Below are 16,577 nucleotides of genomic sequence, written 5' to 3'. Positions count from 1 at the left end.
AAGTAAATAAATATATCAAATGAAATATAAAAACTTTATTTCTTTTCTTTTCTTTTTTTTTAACAGTGCTGGAATGTCAATACCACAAAAGAGAAAGATCTAACAGCAGGTATCAAATCTAACAAATATTAAATCATCCCTATGATAATTACAACTAAAATCTTTACAAAATATTTTTTTTTCAATAATAATACTTATAATTATAATGTTCGATAATAATTATTTCTACAATATACAAAACTTTTAGCTTTAGTTTCCTGAAGCAAATAGGTTCAAAACATTTCATCCGTTTGTTACAGGGAACAGATGAGGTTCAGTCTCTTTTTACTTTCTCAGGTAAAAACACTTTTATATATAGATTATCCCCATCATCTTCAAACAGGTCAGCTGTCATCATTGTCATATATATCTGCCATTAAACAAACAAATACACAATTAATAAATCAAATCATGTTAATTTTTTTAGAATTATTTGCTATTATAATTACAAATAAAATTAATAAAACATATTTTTTTATACTACAACAGCTAGCATTAAAAAGTAAAACATTTTAATTTAGGAGAAAATGATGTACCTGAAGCATTGTCAATGTCATCATAAACATCATTCTCCCTGAAAATGATAACAGAGGATAACATTAAAAAAAGGAAGAAAAAAATAAGTAAAATTGGTTTCCCAGACAAGGCTTAGATTAAGCCAGGATTAGTTTAATTAGGACATTGAGGTAGCTTTTATAAATGTGCCTTAGAGAAGAAACATTACTGCTCTGCATCTTGAAACAACATATTTTAAGACATGCCAGTGGAAGTTGCTTTCAGTTAAAACAGCTTATGCCTTGTGTATGAAACCGGGGGATTGTGTACTACTGTATATAAATAAATGAATACATACTCATGCAGGAGGTAATTCAAGGGCACATATCCATCTGTGCAAAGAGAAAGAGTATACAATCATTTAATCATGATAAATGATTTTATTCAAAATAAAAGCTGATCTTTAAATCACTGTGCTCTCGGTTTTAGTAGAACTGAAGAAGGCAAAGCTTCAATAGCATATATTTCCCAGCAGGTGGTGTCTGACTCACATTTCCCCTCGCTGTTACGGCACAGAACTCGCTTCTTGCTGGTCTCCTGTATAACCTCAAGAATCTCTCCACGGATCACCGAAAGCTCTTTGGTCCCAGCCTTCTTCAAACTGGCATTAGGGTCCACCATCATGCTGTATAGAACTCGGATGGGCCCTTCAAACTGTTAAATAGTTTGATATCTTTTATATTTTACAATTTAAGACATCTTACAGCTTCTCATGGCAATGATCAACAAGAATTGAAGCTAAACAGTTAAAAAAAATGGACAAAAGTAAGACAGATTTACCTTGAATTTCTTTCTCAACTCTTTCTCCTGCTGCTTGGCCTTTTTCGGATCATGGCTAAACAAAAACATATGGTATTAATCTTAACTCTCATATGCATGATGTTCACTAGTGCACAGAACATTTAAAATAATAATAATAATAAAAAAAACACCTAACCATTCAGGGTGTGATGTTAATTTTGAAAGAAAAAGAGATTTGATTTGTTCTGAAGTCAAAGACTGTTTTTTTTTACAGAGTGTTGGAAACAAATATGAGATGGGAGGAAAAATAACTTTGACTGCAAAGTTTCTTGTGGGAATGCAAAAACATGTGTGGGAGAATTTTTTTTTTCTTCACCATGTCCCTTTAGGGGCTCCGTAGGTTATAACTTTTTTAAGGGAGTAAAATAAAAGGGTATCCGAAAAGTAAGACTGATGAGTCCTAACTAATTGCTAGTTGGTCAGTCTTAACTTGGCAGCTATGTTTAAGCCACTGGCCTCAGGTTAGGGAAGCTAAAACAAAAGCTCTCTTTATCCTCTGTGGTAGTTTACACTTTAGTTATCCATTAACATACAATTCAAATGGGATTTAGAAAGTTTTGTTTAAAGCACATCAAGCTGAAGAGAGACACTTCAGAGGCTTTCATACATACAATGTGACACAAAAATAGCAAATAAAAGGAAAACAATTGGTGCGATTGCTTGTTTTGTAATGGATCATCAACACACAGACATATATGCCTTAAGGTGCGGTCACATCACTGAAATTTTGGCAAATTTTGCAGGCAAAAGCAGGTCCATTGTCTGTTGTCTACAGTGTAGCTGTAGCGATGTACAGACCTGAGGCACACATCACACAGAACTCACTCTTTCAAACCAAGCAGCTTTCTGATGGTCAATGCAGCAAATCTATGTGACCGACTTGAACTCGCTGTGGAATCTGCATGGGGAAATCTTTCACCCTCATGCGAAATTCCAAATTGCATGGATTCCTATTGAAATGACTGGATTTTGCCTGCGAAAATTCCCCAAACAACTTGTGGCCTCACCTTTAGTAAATGAAAATGAGTCTGTGATGTTCTACGTCTAAGTCAAGTCAAATATTGGCAACCTAGGTTTATTAAATTATTATTATTTTCAGTCGTATTTTGTAGTTCCATCATCCGAGTGATCGACACTATGGCACACAACAGTAGAACGCACTAAACAGACGGGAAAAAAGGTAAGGAGAAATGACTTAAATGATTGCATAATGTTTAATGGGTTATTGCTTTGTTTTTTCTGGTCATGAAGTATGTTTACGAGCTGTTTGATTCACAAACTTTATTCAAAATAAACTATGATTAAATAATTTAAATTAAATCCATAAAATGATCCCATGATAGAAACCCATGAATGAAGCACCTGACAGAACCCTTGAAGCCCCACTGAAGTGCCTTGAAACGCGCAGCATTATTTAGTGTTGACTTCATTTCCACTGAAACAGGAATACAGGTAATAACATATCGAACAGCTCCTCCCCTTTATTAAAATAGCCAATAGTGTTTGGTTTATATCGAAGCTCGGCCAGAGCCATTGAGCTCGGTAAAGCCCCAGTTTCCTCCAAATCTCAGACCGTTTCTCCTCCTAATCTACTCGACTTGCACATCTTTCACACTCTGCTCTGTGTATCGTGTCTCTGGACCGGAGCAGACTGTGTGTGTCGCAGCAGGGGTTCGCGTAACACTAACGTGAAACCAAACTTCATTTACCCCAATGGAAAGTACACCCACCTAAAGGATTATTAGGAACACCATACTAATACTGTGTTTGACCCCCTTTCACCTTCAGAACTGCCTTAATTCTACGTGGCATTGATTCAACAAGGTGCTGAAAGCATTCTTTAGAAATGTTGGCCCATATTGATAGGATAGCATCTTGCAGTTGATGGAGATTTGTGGGATGCACATCCAGGGCACGAAGCTCCCGTTCCACCACATCCCAAAGATGCTCTATTGGGTTGAGATCTGGTGACTGTGGGGGCCATTTTAGTACAGTGAACTCATTGTCATGTTCAAGAAACCAATTTGAAATGATTCGAGCTTTGTGACATGGTGCATTATCCTGCTGGAAGTAGCCATAAGAGGATGGGTACATGGTGGTCATAAAGGGATGGACATGGTCAGAAACAATGCTCAGGTAGGCAGTGGCATTTAAACGATGCCCAATTGGCACTAAGGGGGCTAAAGTGTGCCAAGAAAACATCCCCCACACCATTACACCACCACCACCAGCCTGCACAGTGGTAACAAGGCATGATGGATCCATGTTCTCATTCTGTTTACGGCAAATTCTGACTCTACCATCTGAATGTCTCAACAGAAATCGAGACTCATCAGACCAGGCAACATTTTTCCAGTCTTCAACTGTCCAATTTTGGTGAGCTTGTGCAAATTGTAGCCTCTTTTTCCTATTTGTAGTGGAGATGAGTGGTACCCGGTGGGGTCTTCTGCTGTTGTAGCACATCCGCCTCAAGGTTGTGCGTGTTGTGGCTTCACAAATGCTTTGCTGCATACCTCGGTTGTAACGAGTGGTTATTTCAGTCAAAGTTGCTCTTCTATCAGCTTGAATCAGTCGGCCCATTCTCCTCTGACCTCTAGCATCAACAAGGCATTTTCGCCCACAGGACTGCCGCATACTGGATGTTTTTCCCTTTTCACACCATTCTTTGTAAACCCTAGAAATGGTTGTGCGTGAAAATCCCAGTAACTGAGCAGATTGTAAAATACTCAGACCGGCCCGTCTGGCACCAACAACCATGCCACGCTCAAAATCACCTTTCTTTCCCATTCTGACATTCAGTTTGGAGTTCAGGAGATTGTCTTGACCAGGACCAAACCCCTAAATGCATTGAAGCAACTGCCATGTGATTGGTTGATTAGATAATTGCATTAATGAGAAATTGAACAGGTGTTCCTAATAATCCTTTAGGTGAGTGTATATTTACACTGTCTGAATATTTCCCTATCCCCTTTATAGTGCACTATGTGCCATTCACCATGTAGAAAATAGTAAATGTGTGAATAAGTGACCGATTTTAGCCACAGCTTCAGCGTCTATTTTTAATGTAGTCCAAATTCAAATTTGGTCACAGTTTTGGAGCACACTAGCTTTTAGATAACATTAAGTCTAAAATATTCAAACTGAAAGACAAAAAACTTCAATTTTGATTTCATGAGGACTTTAAGGTTCCATATAGAAACGTTTCTTCTAAGAGTGCAATCTGTTCTCTCACAGCCTCATTTTCATTTGTGTAAAATGAAATATTGGTGACTACGGTCCATTTGTTAAAACAAAAGAAAGAAAGACAATAGACACCTGATCTCTGGGGGAGGAGGAGGAAACTCATGGTCCACGTCATCATAAACATCTGAGAATAGCAGAACCCAAACATATCAATCCATGCAGAACAATCTCTGAAAAAAGACTTTTCAAACCAATGCATAAAAGCCCTCTAAAAGATTAGTTGGTGTACGTTAACTTACCATCACTGTGAAAACTGCTGCAAAGAGAAGAAGAAAACACAATATGAGCTCAAACTTTTGAGTCATATAAGAAACATCCTCTGTCTTCCCTCAACATGAGGCTTGGGGTCTCACCTGTCCAGTTGGTCGCTGGAGCCGATATCATCATAAAACTCTGGGTCGATGGCCCGGCCTACAGAAGGCTGGAAGGAGGGGGTGGCTTGACCACGGATTTTACGCTTCACTTCCTCATAATCCACATCCACACAGGAGTTACTGATGTAGCCAACTGCAATGGTTAACACATATTCATAACTTTATGAATATTTTACTGTTTTTTTTTTTTCTTTGGTTATTAAGAAAATGTCCAGCCAAGTTGGTAGCTAGATAGACTTTAAAAGAAGATTCTGGGTTAAAATGTAGTTAAATATAAGTAAAAGTTTTGACAAAATGAAAGTAGAAACATATTCTTTTTTTCATATTGTGACATATGTCTGAGTGAATGGGAATATCGAAAAAGAAAAAATGTAGGGCGGGGACTTGGTTTAATACAACGATTGAACTTCCATTGAATGGAGGAAGATCTGAATGTGAGCTTGAATTTGATTGTAAGAAAGAGGCTGGATTTAGGCACACTAAATGATTGAAGAAATTAATGATTACTAAATGATTACATGATCAGTCATCGTGATTTTGCCAAGACATATTTACAACTGTAAACTTGTCCCTCATATCTGATTGGTTGATTGGAATGTTGATCCAGGAGCATGTTGTACTTGGTGAAATCACGTTCACCGAATACATCACCAGAGAGAAGTCTACTGTTTTACCGGAACAATGAGTTATGTAAAAAAAAATTAAACTCTTCTTTCCACTCATTTGTAAAAAAAAAAAAAAAAATGAAGAAAAAAATATGTTTATAGTAATGCACTTACAATGGAAGTCTATAGGGAAAATAGATTGAAATAAACACCATTTCATAAATACAAAATAACTTAATACAAAGTAAATAAATAACCAAAAGTACAAATAACCAAAGTTCTTCCACCTAGAACTGCAGTCCCACAGCCAAAAGGATAATTATACAATATTTACAGTTCAAATATTCCATGGTCTGTCTGAATACTAATCAGCCAATCAGAATCCACCCTGCTGAAATGAGCTTGAGCATTTAAAGTAACAGACAACATTTACAATAAATAGGACGATACAGTCCGCTGGTGTGGACTCTAATATAGTTATCCTTCTTGGTGTGAACGGCCATAATTCATTCAAATAAATGCTATAATTCATAAATAATAAATGTAACCATACTGCTCTACTTTATCTCTGTGTCTGATTTAAGAATTCCACTGTAAGTGCTTTGCTGTAAACATGATTTTCACATGATCATGTCACAGTTAGGACTTCAGGTTATGCAAACTTGAGCTTATTTGACTTACAGCTGCCCCTCAGGTTTCGTGCCAGCCATTTCCCTTCAGGGTTGTTGTTCACACGGATGATCTCCACGTTCTCCCCCTGTCGCACCATCAGGTCATTCTTTCCTCCCTGCCAGTCCTCTCGCACACGAGCCATGTGGATCACCTCAATAGGTCCATTCAGCTGTGTGATCAAACACGAGTATGAACACGCTACTGTCTGCAGGAAGCATGCGAAAACGCACAATAAACACATTCATGACATCCTGCCTCTTTTTAGCTTCAACACAGAAAAAATTGTTACCTTAAATTTTTTTCTATACTCGTTTTCCCGCTTCTGTGTTTCCTTCAGTTCTTTCTTGTCCAGCTCTACCTTTTTATTCTCTTTTGAGACTCTCCTCTCAGCAGGAACAGGTCTGCAACATATGGTTAAAATTAACAGAACAGTTCAAACCAAATTCACTTACTGTCTTCAGTGGAACACAAAAGGAGAAATTCTGAAGAATGTTCATGCTACTCTTTTTGTTGGAAAGAGTAATTTCATGAGGGTGAGTGAATTGAGTTAGAGTAAAGAATAATGTTAATTTTGGGCTGAACATTTCTTTTAAAGGTTATAATTTAAGTGATTGTTCTGCAGTCTGAGGCTTGTAATATAACAAGATATTTATTTATAGATTATAGATTTCTTGTACTAAAAGTTTTGCAAGACCATCTTATACCCTTACAATTAAATAGGCTACAGTATTTTTGCTACTGTACTTTTTAGACTTATATACAGGGATGCACCAATATTAAAATTGAGGCCGATACCAATAAGCCAGTAGTTATTTTCATCTTAAGGTCAATAAGATAAACAAATAAACCATTTCAAGTGGTTTGAAATACACTACAGTTTTAAAAAAAGGCAACTCTCATGTTTACCAAGGCTGCATTTATTTGATTAAAAATGCAGTAAAATAGTAATATTGTGAAATTTTATTACAATTTAAAATAACTGTTTCTATTTTAATATACAGTACAGGCCAAAAGTTTGGAAACATTACTATTTTTAATGTTTTTGAAATAAGTTTCTTCTGCTCATCAAGCCTCCATTTATTTGATCAAAAATACAGAAAAAAAAATTAATATTGTGATATATTATTACATTTTAAAATCATTGGTTTTCAATTTATTATACTTTAAAATGATCATTTATTTCTGTGATGCAAAGCTGAATTTTCAGGATCATTACTCCAGTCTATCACTTGATCCTTTAAAAATCATTCTAATATGATGATTCATTATCAAAGTTGGAAACAGTTCTGCTGCTTAATATTTTTTTTCATTACCTGTGATACTTTTTATGATAGTTTGATGAATAAAAAGTAAAAAAAAAAAAAGAAAAGAAAAGAAGCAAATGTTTTAAAAATAGAAATCTTTTGTAACAAAAATATACACTACTGGTCAGTAATTTTTTTCTTTCTTTTTTTGAAATAAATCAATACTTTTATTCAGCAAGGATGTGTTAAATTGATAAAAAGTGATAGTAAAGAAGATTTATATTATTAGAATTTTTTATTTTATTTTGAATTCAGGATTCTTTGAAGAATATAAAGTTTAAAAGAACAGCATTCATTTAGAACAGTTTATTGTCACTTTGGATTATTTAATGCATAATTGCTGAATAAAAGTATTCATTTATTTACTGACCTCCAAACTTAAACTTAAATTAATAATATTTCTCTAAATAATACAACACATAAATTTAGCACCACATTATAATGTACAGTACAAAAATGGGTATTCATTTAGACTTGTTAAAGATTACGTTTAACATTTTTAATAAATTATAAAGCGTTTAAAACACTTAAGTGACAGCAAATGTTGTTTAAATAGGGGAACTAGCATGCAATTAAATATTAAATATCCAATATCGACCGTTATCAATAAAACATTTCTAATATTGATCAGTATCAGATAAGGTATCAATATATCATGAATTCAAGCGGTGCAATTTTGAATCATTTAGCAGACGCTTTCATTCAAAGTGACTTACAAATGATGAGAGCAATAGAAGCAATCAAACCAACAATAGGTCAACAATATGCAAGTGTTGTGACTAGTCCCAGTTAGTCCAGCACAGTACACGTAGGATTTAAATGCAAATAAATAGACGTACAGAATAGAATAGTAAGTGTTACTATTAATGGACGACGTGTTGACGAAAAAGCCATTTCTTGAAAATGGCTCAGCAGCTCAGGGTGAGTTAGGCAGGTCATTCCACCAGCAGGGAACAGTTAAGGTAAAGTGATTTTGTGTCTCTTTCGGGATGGCACCACAAGGCACCGTTCACTTGCAGAACACAAGTTTCTAGAGGGCACTTACGTCTGAAGTAGTGAGTTTAAGTATAGGGGTGCATTTTAATGTGTTCAGGTTTGTGGCATCATAATTATGAACATTTGTGAACAAGCTGTTTTTGCAATTCAGTTTCAGTAATGGTCTGGGTGGAGTGGGGAGGGACTTACATGTCTGGGTCTTCATAGATATCTTGATCGCTGTCCTACAATACAAAAAATAGCATATTAGAGCACATGCTAGACTGCACTACATCACCGTAACCACAGCTCATGGAGACCCTTAAACATACATCCTCACTTTCACTCGCTCTGACACACATACACGCAAAAACAACCCACCTCGTGCTGAGAAGGGTAACTGTCAGTCCATGAGTCTGCAACATGAGAAGTATGTCGAGATTGGTGAATGTATTTTTTTACAGAAATAATTCTGTAATTATCTGCTTCACATAGTAAAGAAAAAAAATACACACACACGCACACACACAACACATTTGAGACACATGCAAGATAATATTTTGCCCGCCACAGTGCTATGGTGTTGTGGATGGTCACCAGGGCACTGCTTTGTGGTTTCTTACTGGCATGAGTTTAAAGAGCCCACCCTCGAGTCTCTATGATAATCTGATCTCCAGATATGGCTTGGGTCGCTCAATGTAAATCTATGAGATTCTTTCTTCTGCTTTATCACCCACCAAGCAAAATTCAAAAGAAAATATTCATGTTTACCTCTTGGCTTGGGAGGCGGGGGAGGAGGTGGTGGGAGTGCGCTGATGTCATCATACGTTTCCTGCTCCGGGGGCGCATCTCTGATCCAGACAACACAGGCAAATGAGAGTTAGATCAGACGCTTACCCAATCAGACTCATTGACAACGAACATACTTCACTCACTAATGACAATACAGTGGGATAAAAACAACCGATAAACATAATGCAACACAATACATGCTTTTCTGAGCTGGTTTCATAAGAATCAACACAAAGAGTCAGGAAATGCCACAGAGCGTGCTTTACACCCACATACTTCCAGGATGAAAGTTTGCACTGTAAGATGCATGCATAAAGCGACACAATAGAATTGAAGGTGTTGTGTTGTGCAATTCAGAATTATTGTCTCTTTATACTTCAGAGATACAATACTGATAGGGAAAACATTACACCTTTGTTACAGTTTGCTTTCCCTTGTCTTCCACACTGGCAATCTAGACAACTACGTATTGAACAACCAGATATTACTCACAATTCTGGAAACGATGATGTCCACTGGCTGGGTTTATTTGGAGGTCTTGCTGGTCCTGATCAAACACAAATATATCAAGTAAAACAGCTTTTCTGTTAAAACTTATTCAACACAAAGTCTTGCTCAACATGTCATGGAAAAAGTCTATGAAAAATAGCTAACATTATAAATTCCTGTTCTAGATCATAAGTAAAATGACCAATAAATGCAAATATTTATTGATGAGGGATGTGTTTTTATTACTGATTTGTATGTGTATGCAATAAAAGTTTGAAAAGGCATTTGTTTTCCATTCAAAATAGCTCCTACCTTTCAAACATTGTGATTCTATTGGTCTTTTGGGAAGAACAACAGGGGCTTTTTTCCGAAAGTGATCCAGATTTACTGACGGAGGCCGTTTTGGTTTCGACGGTCGTGCCCCGACACTGGGAAGCGGCTTCCTTAGCGGTATTACCTCCGATATGCTCCTTTGGCCCGGCAGTGGCGGTTTGAAAGTAGAAGACTCTTTCATGAAGCTTTGCTGTTTTAGTAACTTGTTCTGAAGAAGTTCTCCAGTCAGTTTGACTCTGCTCGGCACATTGACCTCCGTAGGGGCCATTTTAGGACTCTCCTGGGCTCCTAAACGATGAGCGGGAGGAGGTCTTGGAAACACTCCTTGCGGGCCTGAGTGAAACATCTTTGGTTCACTTGAAGAGCTCAGAGGAACGATTGCTCTTGGAGGCACAACTGAAGTCTTGTTTCGGAGCGCTCCATTGGTTAAAGACTCTGGCAGCGCACCAACCATGTGAGGTTTGATGGCGGATACACCTCCGGAACCTGCCATTTCTAACTGAGCGTGAAATTTGGCCCGGAGGGCCTTAACATCCACATTTTCCTCCTATAAAGAAAATAAAATTAATTCTCATTGGAGCTCTAAAACAATTCAAGTTCCCTTTTGACTTGTGCATTTCACAGGTAAAAACCTGTTAACTTCTTACTAGTATGTTCCCTTACTTTATATGGTGATAAATGTAATAGCTCTAATGAGACATTTCATGCATTTTTACAGTAAAATACTGTTAAATGTAGTCAAGTCATCCTAATTTACAATGAAAAAACATAAATGGACATTTTCCTGAATATTCTGAGTCCTCACATTTGATGATTTTTCATTAAAATAGTTTTTAAATGTACATTTGGGTTTCTTGTTACATGTTGTTAAATAAATGTTTACTGCATTATTTTAGTTTCATATAGCCTATGTTACCATGATGGTGTTTTGCATTTGTGTGCGTGATTGTGCAAGTTCTATACATTAACTTCTGTACCTTAACTTGTAGAGAAGCTTCATGTGATGAACTTTGATTCATTGTGTGACTTTCTCTTGTGTTTTTAAGGTGGTTATCAGTGTTTTATAAATGTAAAAGTGTTACTTTATGAAAACAGTAAAAAGTGCACTTATGAAAATCAAAAGAAATATATCCTGTTCAATCTGTTATTAAATAAGTAGCAGACCAACCCTGTGAATAAAACGACCATTCTGAGTTAATAATTTGCAGTAAGATGTTGTGATGTTAGACTGTTAGACTGAAATGTTGTGTTTCTGCCGAGAGGAACTAGGACAACCAGTACATGACATGGTTGTAGCACTGATGGCTTCTGTCATATAAACATTCATATAAACAGCATCTGACCTTGTGGGTGCTTTACCACACAATATTAACAAGTCTGAGATGGAAAAAACTGTTTGCATGCAGGCAACAGAGCAGGTGTGAGTTTTCAACCAAAAAAAAAATCACTATCTGAGCTATAGTGTGAATTCTTGTGACGAATGGATGGATAGGTCTGTCTCACTTCAAACAGCTAAAAGATTGTTATAGGTTTAAAATGGATTAAGCTTTTTGGACTAGAGAAAATGATTTTAACTAGAAATAATTCACTGTAATAAGTCATCAACTGAGGCATGAGTTTATTACCAAAATCTAGTCATTGAAAACCCCATACGAACTGACTAGCATTAATTCACTGACTATTAGAAGTCTATGGGGCAAGGCATTGCAAGGCATTGTACTTCTTGGTTTTGTTTATCTTCAAAATCTCAGAATATCAAAAATGACATTCATTCACATATTCCTTTTACTTTGCAGTCTCCCCCATCCAACCGTCTGGCTCTGTTCTAGCACTGTATGTAATGCCCACTTCACAAGAACCAATCAATTCCCGACTCCTTAATCACATTTAACGTTGCTCAGTGACATCCATTAAAGGTAAACCATTTCATAACAAAGACTTTGCATCAGGTTTTTTATGCAAATTTTACGAATGCTACTTGGTTTGAAATTGACTTCTGTGTGAGCCGTACTTCACCCATCACTACATTATTGATAGTGGACAACTGGAAATTTCGCTTATGTGATCAAACCTTGATTTGAATATTTGAAAGTCCCGTTTCACTCAGATTACTGAAGAAAATACATGTTCCAAACAGCATTTCAGGTTTACCTTTGTTAACACCATGTTTAACCAAAAATAAGAAGACTTCCATAGTATTTATTTGCATCTTTGTTTGTCCTAATAAACTGAGGGACGAGTCGAAATAATTTTCTGTGGTAATCAAGAGTAGGCCACAGATGCTATCGATAGTTTAACTTGTAATGAACCCGAAACCTTCAGCTCAGCGTACTTAATTTCAATAGAATGCATTGTTGTTTGTTTGTTGAAAAATAGGCACTGATCAAAACCAGTAGGGGAAGGTAGAAGTTTTAGCAGAAGTAAGCCATCTCTCTGGTGTTAGCAGAATGGACTACAATGGACCTGACCACACACTGTCATAATAGCATCTTCTACCCTCATTAAGACTGGGCAGTGCATGTTTCTGATTTGTCCTTATTACATTCTTTAAATGGTGACTACATGCACTTGATGCATCTGCTAACCTGCATCATATTTCATGCAACTTCACGACATCAAACATTGTGGGGAAGATAATGAACTGTCATGAAGTGAGCAGCAGATTCAGAACAATAGTGAGGCACAGGAAGTGTCTTCAACCACACACCTTTGCACAGCACATCACACAACAGTGGTTGCTGTAGAAACGGCAGCCAATAGTGAGCCTTCAGCTGCATGCCTTGCTAAAAACGCAACTCGTGTCAATGACAAAAGAAAAACGAAAGCTTTGTCAAATCTGTTCTAGCCACATTCCATCATCATTCACTCACCCTTTAAGATCACACCATAATGTTCACACTATTATATTGTAGGGGAAAGGAAACGCTAGTCATTTTTTTCCATTTTGTTATAAGACTGACCACTAAACAGAATATCTCTAGTTTGTGGTGGGTGCCCAGCGTTTGATTTACTACATCAATAATCACATTCAATCTAAATTCTGAAAAAACAGAGATTCTAATTATTGGACAAAAAACGTCCTCACGTACAGTAATAACCTAGAATACTGTCTAACACTTGATGGCTGCTCTGTCAAGTCTTCGTCGTCGGTTAGGAACCTGGGTGTGCTCTTTGATACCAATCTTTCATTTGAAAGTCACGTGTCCACTATCTGTAAAACCGCATTTTTCCATCTTAAAAATATATCTAAATTACGCCATATGCTCTCATTGACAAATGCGGAACAATTAGTTCATGCGTTCATGACCTCAAGGCTAGATTATTGTAATGCTCTACTGGGTGGTTGCCCTGCACGCTTAATAAACAAACTACAGCTAGTTCAAAATGCAGCAGCTCGACTTCTTACCAGAACCAGGAAGTATGACCATATTAGCCCAGTTCTGTCAACACTGCATTGGCTCCCTATTAAACATCGCATCAATTTTAAAATATTGCTGATCACTTACAAAGCACTAAATGGTTTAGCTCCGCAGTACTTGAGCGAGCTCTTAACGCATTATAGTCCTTCACGTCTATTGCGATCTCAAATTCTGGCCAGTTGATAATACCTAGAATATCAAAATCGACTGCTGGCGGTAGATCCTTCTCCTATTTAGCACCAAAACTTTGGAACAGTTTTTCTAACATTGTCCGGGAAGCAGACACACTCTGTCAGTTCAAAGCTAGATTAAAGACACATCTCTTTGACCTCATAATACATTATAGACTTCTATAATTCAATGTTAGGCTGCATAGATTAGGTCAGCCGGAACCGGGAACACTTCCCATAAATCCTGATGTACTCGTTACATCATAAGAAGAATGGCATCTACGCTAATTTTAGTGTCTTTTTTTATCCCGAGGTTTTCCCGCAGGCTGACGGATCCAGGCCGTATCCAGATCTGATGAAGGACCTTCGCCTGGACCCGATGACAACGCAGTGCCAACTAGTCTCTCCCTATGGAGGATCCCTTTACCACTCTACAGATAAGGCGTTGTCGGGAAAATTCGTTTCGCGTTCCTGCCCCGAAGTGACAAAATAAAATAAAATTCTTTATCAAAATTTATAAGGAAAGACAAGTACTTTGTTTAGGCTTGGTTTGTAGGGAATTACAAACCTGCCCACATATATTCAAACGCACATAACTATAGAACCAATTCTTAATGCGCATTTGAACGCCATCAGCGTTTCTCACAGGTTTGCGTTTACAGTCTGTGTAGAGAGAATGGTGTCGTCTTAGCGGCCCCAAATTTAATAACAAATGATCGTTGCGACAGAAGCGAATCAATCAAAACTAACTTTAGCTGGAAAATAACTTTATTAAAGAACCGCTATAAAGCCAAAACAATCTCTTGTTACCTTAAATGATGCATTTATCTCTGTAAAGCTGCATTGAAACAATCTACATTGTTAAAAGCGCTATATAAATGAAGATGACTTGACTTGACATTTAAGAAATCACTTATTTCATTCTAAAGTACAATAATTCAATATATATATACATGTGTGTGTGTGTCTCTTCATGAACCTAAATTGAGGCCCCCATAAGGAAACAAGCTTCTAAATCATACAGAATTAGTTTGTTGTTGTTTTTTTTGTAAAAATTGAGCATGTTTTCTGTGATGAGTAGGTTTAGGGGTAGAGTTAGTGTAAGAGGAGAGAATATACAGTTAAAGCTAGTGAACCAGACATGTGTGTGTGTGTGTGTGTGTATGTGTACTGTATGTGTGTTTACCTGTTATCTATTATTATCTATTATAATAGGCCTAAATTATAATCATATAAAAGTGATTAAGTGCAGAGTGTGAAATTTAAGGATATGAAAAAGTTTTCCAGGTACATTTAACAGCTTTTTATTGTCTCATTATCATTTTGAAAGGACATTGAAAAGTTGTTAAAAGTATACAGTGTGAAAAAAGAATGAACAACCTGTAACAAGACAACGCTGAATCACATTACCCCAGGGTTAAACATTATCTTATGGTATAAAAAAACACGATTAGAGTCTCCTCACTGCTTCTCAGAGTGAACAGATCTCTGAATAACTCAACCACACGCGTTTAGGATCTAGGGGTCTCGGCTGCTGATGCTGATGATGAACAAAAACACTGGAGTACAGATCACTGTGTGACACTGCCTTTGTACAATGGTCAGCTTTTTATTTTTTATTTAAATAATAATAATAATTGCCTAAAACAAATACAAATAATAACTTATAACATGAGCAGCAACTGTTTAGATTTTATGTTTGTCAATTTTATAATAGGCTATCAGTATCAGAATCAACTAAACATTTCATCAGTAATGATTATATGGAGCATAGAAAATGCTAATTTATGTTAGTTTCACTAGGAAGAAGATCAAGGTGTCCTTACCATGTGTTTTATCTCCAAAGTTTCATGTCATGTGAGTACGGCTGAACTGAGAGGCAGACTGCGGCAGTTTCCTGAAGCGCAGATGACAGATCAAACACACTTGTTACAGCAGGAAGTCAAATAGAAATGAATGAAGACAAATCCATTGGGCTACTGCATTTACATATACACCTATCTACGGGTTATATGAGTCTGAAACGTATTTAAATAAAAAACATGTCTTTCCATTCCAAAACATGATAAATATTGTCACCATTACAACAAAAATTAAGTATACATTAAATTAATCTTAAGTATGCTTAAGTAAAGTTCAAATATATTTTAAGTAGCCTATACTTTAAGTAGAAATTATACTATTACCAATGTGATAGAAGTATACTTGTAAGTCTACTGTTTCAATACTACTTGTGACTAATTGTAAACTCTTGAGTACACAACTATGTTTTTCATTTGTACTGCAACTATACTGAGCCTATATACTGATAGTTTACTAGTCAAATACTTGTTTTATAGTTTATGAAAGTACAGCTTGAAGTATACTCTCAGTAAACTACTGGTTTAGTAGTTTTATACTGCAAATGTACTTGCAATTTTTCTTTAAGTGAATATAACATCATACTTATTATATAGTTTACTATTTAGCCTATTTTTTATTTTTGCACTTTAAGTATACTATATGTTTCTATTTAGGTATTCATTTTTATACTTGAAATATACCTTTAACCCTCTCCATGTTTAAAACATTTTATTCGAGCATTTATTAGAGCATCCTTCTATATCAACAATTGTATGTGGGTAAGTTTCATAAAAAAAAAAAAAAAAAAAAAAAAAAAAATTTTAAACAAAAGGCTAAGAAAATCGCATTTTGTCGTCCGCGGGTGGGATTCAGAACGATGATCAAAACACAGATGTCGTAGATCGAGTCCATCAACACCTCAAAGCTTCACAGTCGTTTCCTCTTCTTCGGTTCAACATTTCAT

General features: G+C 36.2%; 1 protein-coding gene across 2 annotated transcripts; it reads right to left on the bottom strand.

Moving 5' to 3' along the window:
* Window positions 1-15: 15 nt before the first annotated feature.
* Window positions 16-15,662, bottom strand: LOC308685697 (uncharacterized protein). 2 transcript variants are annotated; one of them, XM_081357658.1, is made up of 16 exons: window positions 15,598-15,662; window positions 10,162-10,729; window positions 9,853-9,907; window positions 9,340-9,419; window positions 8,950-8,984; window positions 8,779-8,813; window positions 6,579-6,690; window positions 6,299-6,458; window positions 4,992-5,145; window positions 4,878-4,894; window positions 4,711-4,762; window positions 1,375-1,429; window positions 1,086-1,248; window positions 893-926; window positions 576-613; window positions 16-409 (listed from the first exon to the last, which is right to left on the bottom strand). In XM_081357658.1, the coding sequence occupies exons 1-16, from the start codon at window positions 15,598-15,600 to the stop codon at window positions 384-386; spliced, it is 1,587 nt and encodes a 528-aa protein (XP_081213784.1). In that variant the 5' UTR covers window positions 15,601-15,662; the 3' UTR covers window positions 16-383. The 2 variants fall into 2 exon arrangements, with proteins under 2 accessions (XP_081213784.1, XP_081213785.1); XM_081357659.1 differs by having other exon boundaries at window positions 254-409; window positions 4,878-4,891.
* Window positions 15,663-16,577: the final 915 nt, after the last annotated feature.

The sequence above is a fragment of the Scardinius erythrophthalmus genome (assembly GCF_964197995.2).
Source record: "Scardinius erythrophthalmus genome assembly, chromosome: 25".
In the NCBI taxonomy this organism is placed as follows: Eukaryota; Metazoa; Chordata; class Actinopteri; order Cypriniformes; family Leuciscidae; genus Scardinius; species Scardinius erythrophthalmus.
Note: the sequence above shows the minus strand (reverse complement) of the source record. Positions and strands in the feature narration are given on the sequence as shown.

Coding starts and splice junctions, on each gene's coding strand:
- LOC308685697 (XM_081357658.1), bottom strand. Junction 8,814..8,949: donor GTTACCCTTCTCAGCACGAG/GTGGGTTGTTTT, acceptor TTTGTATTGTAG/GACAGCGATCAAGATATCTA. Junction 614..892: donor TTGAATTACCTCCTGCATGA/GTATGTATTCAT, acceptor TATCATTTTCAG/GGAGAATGATGTTTATGATG.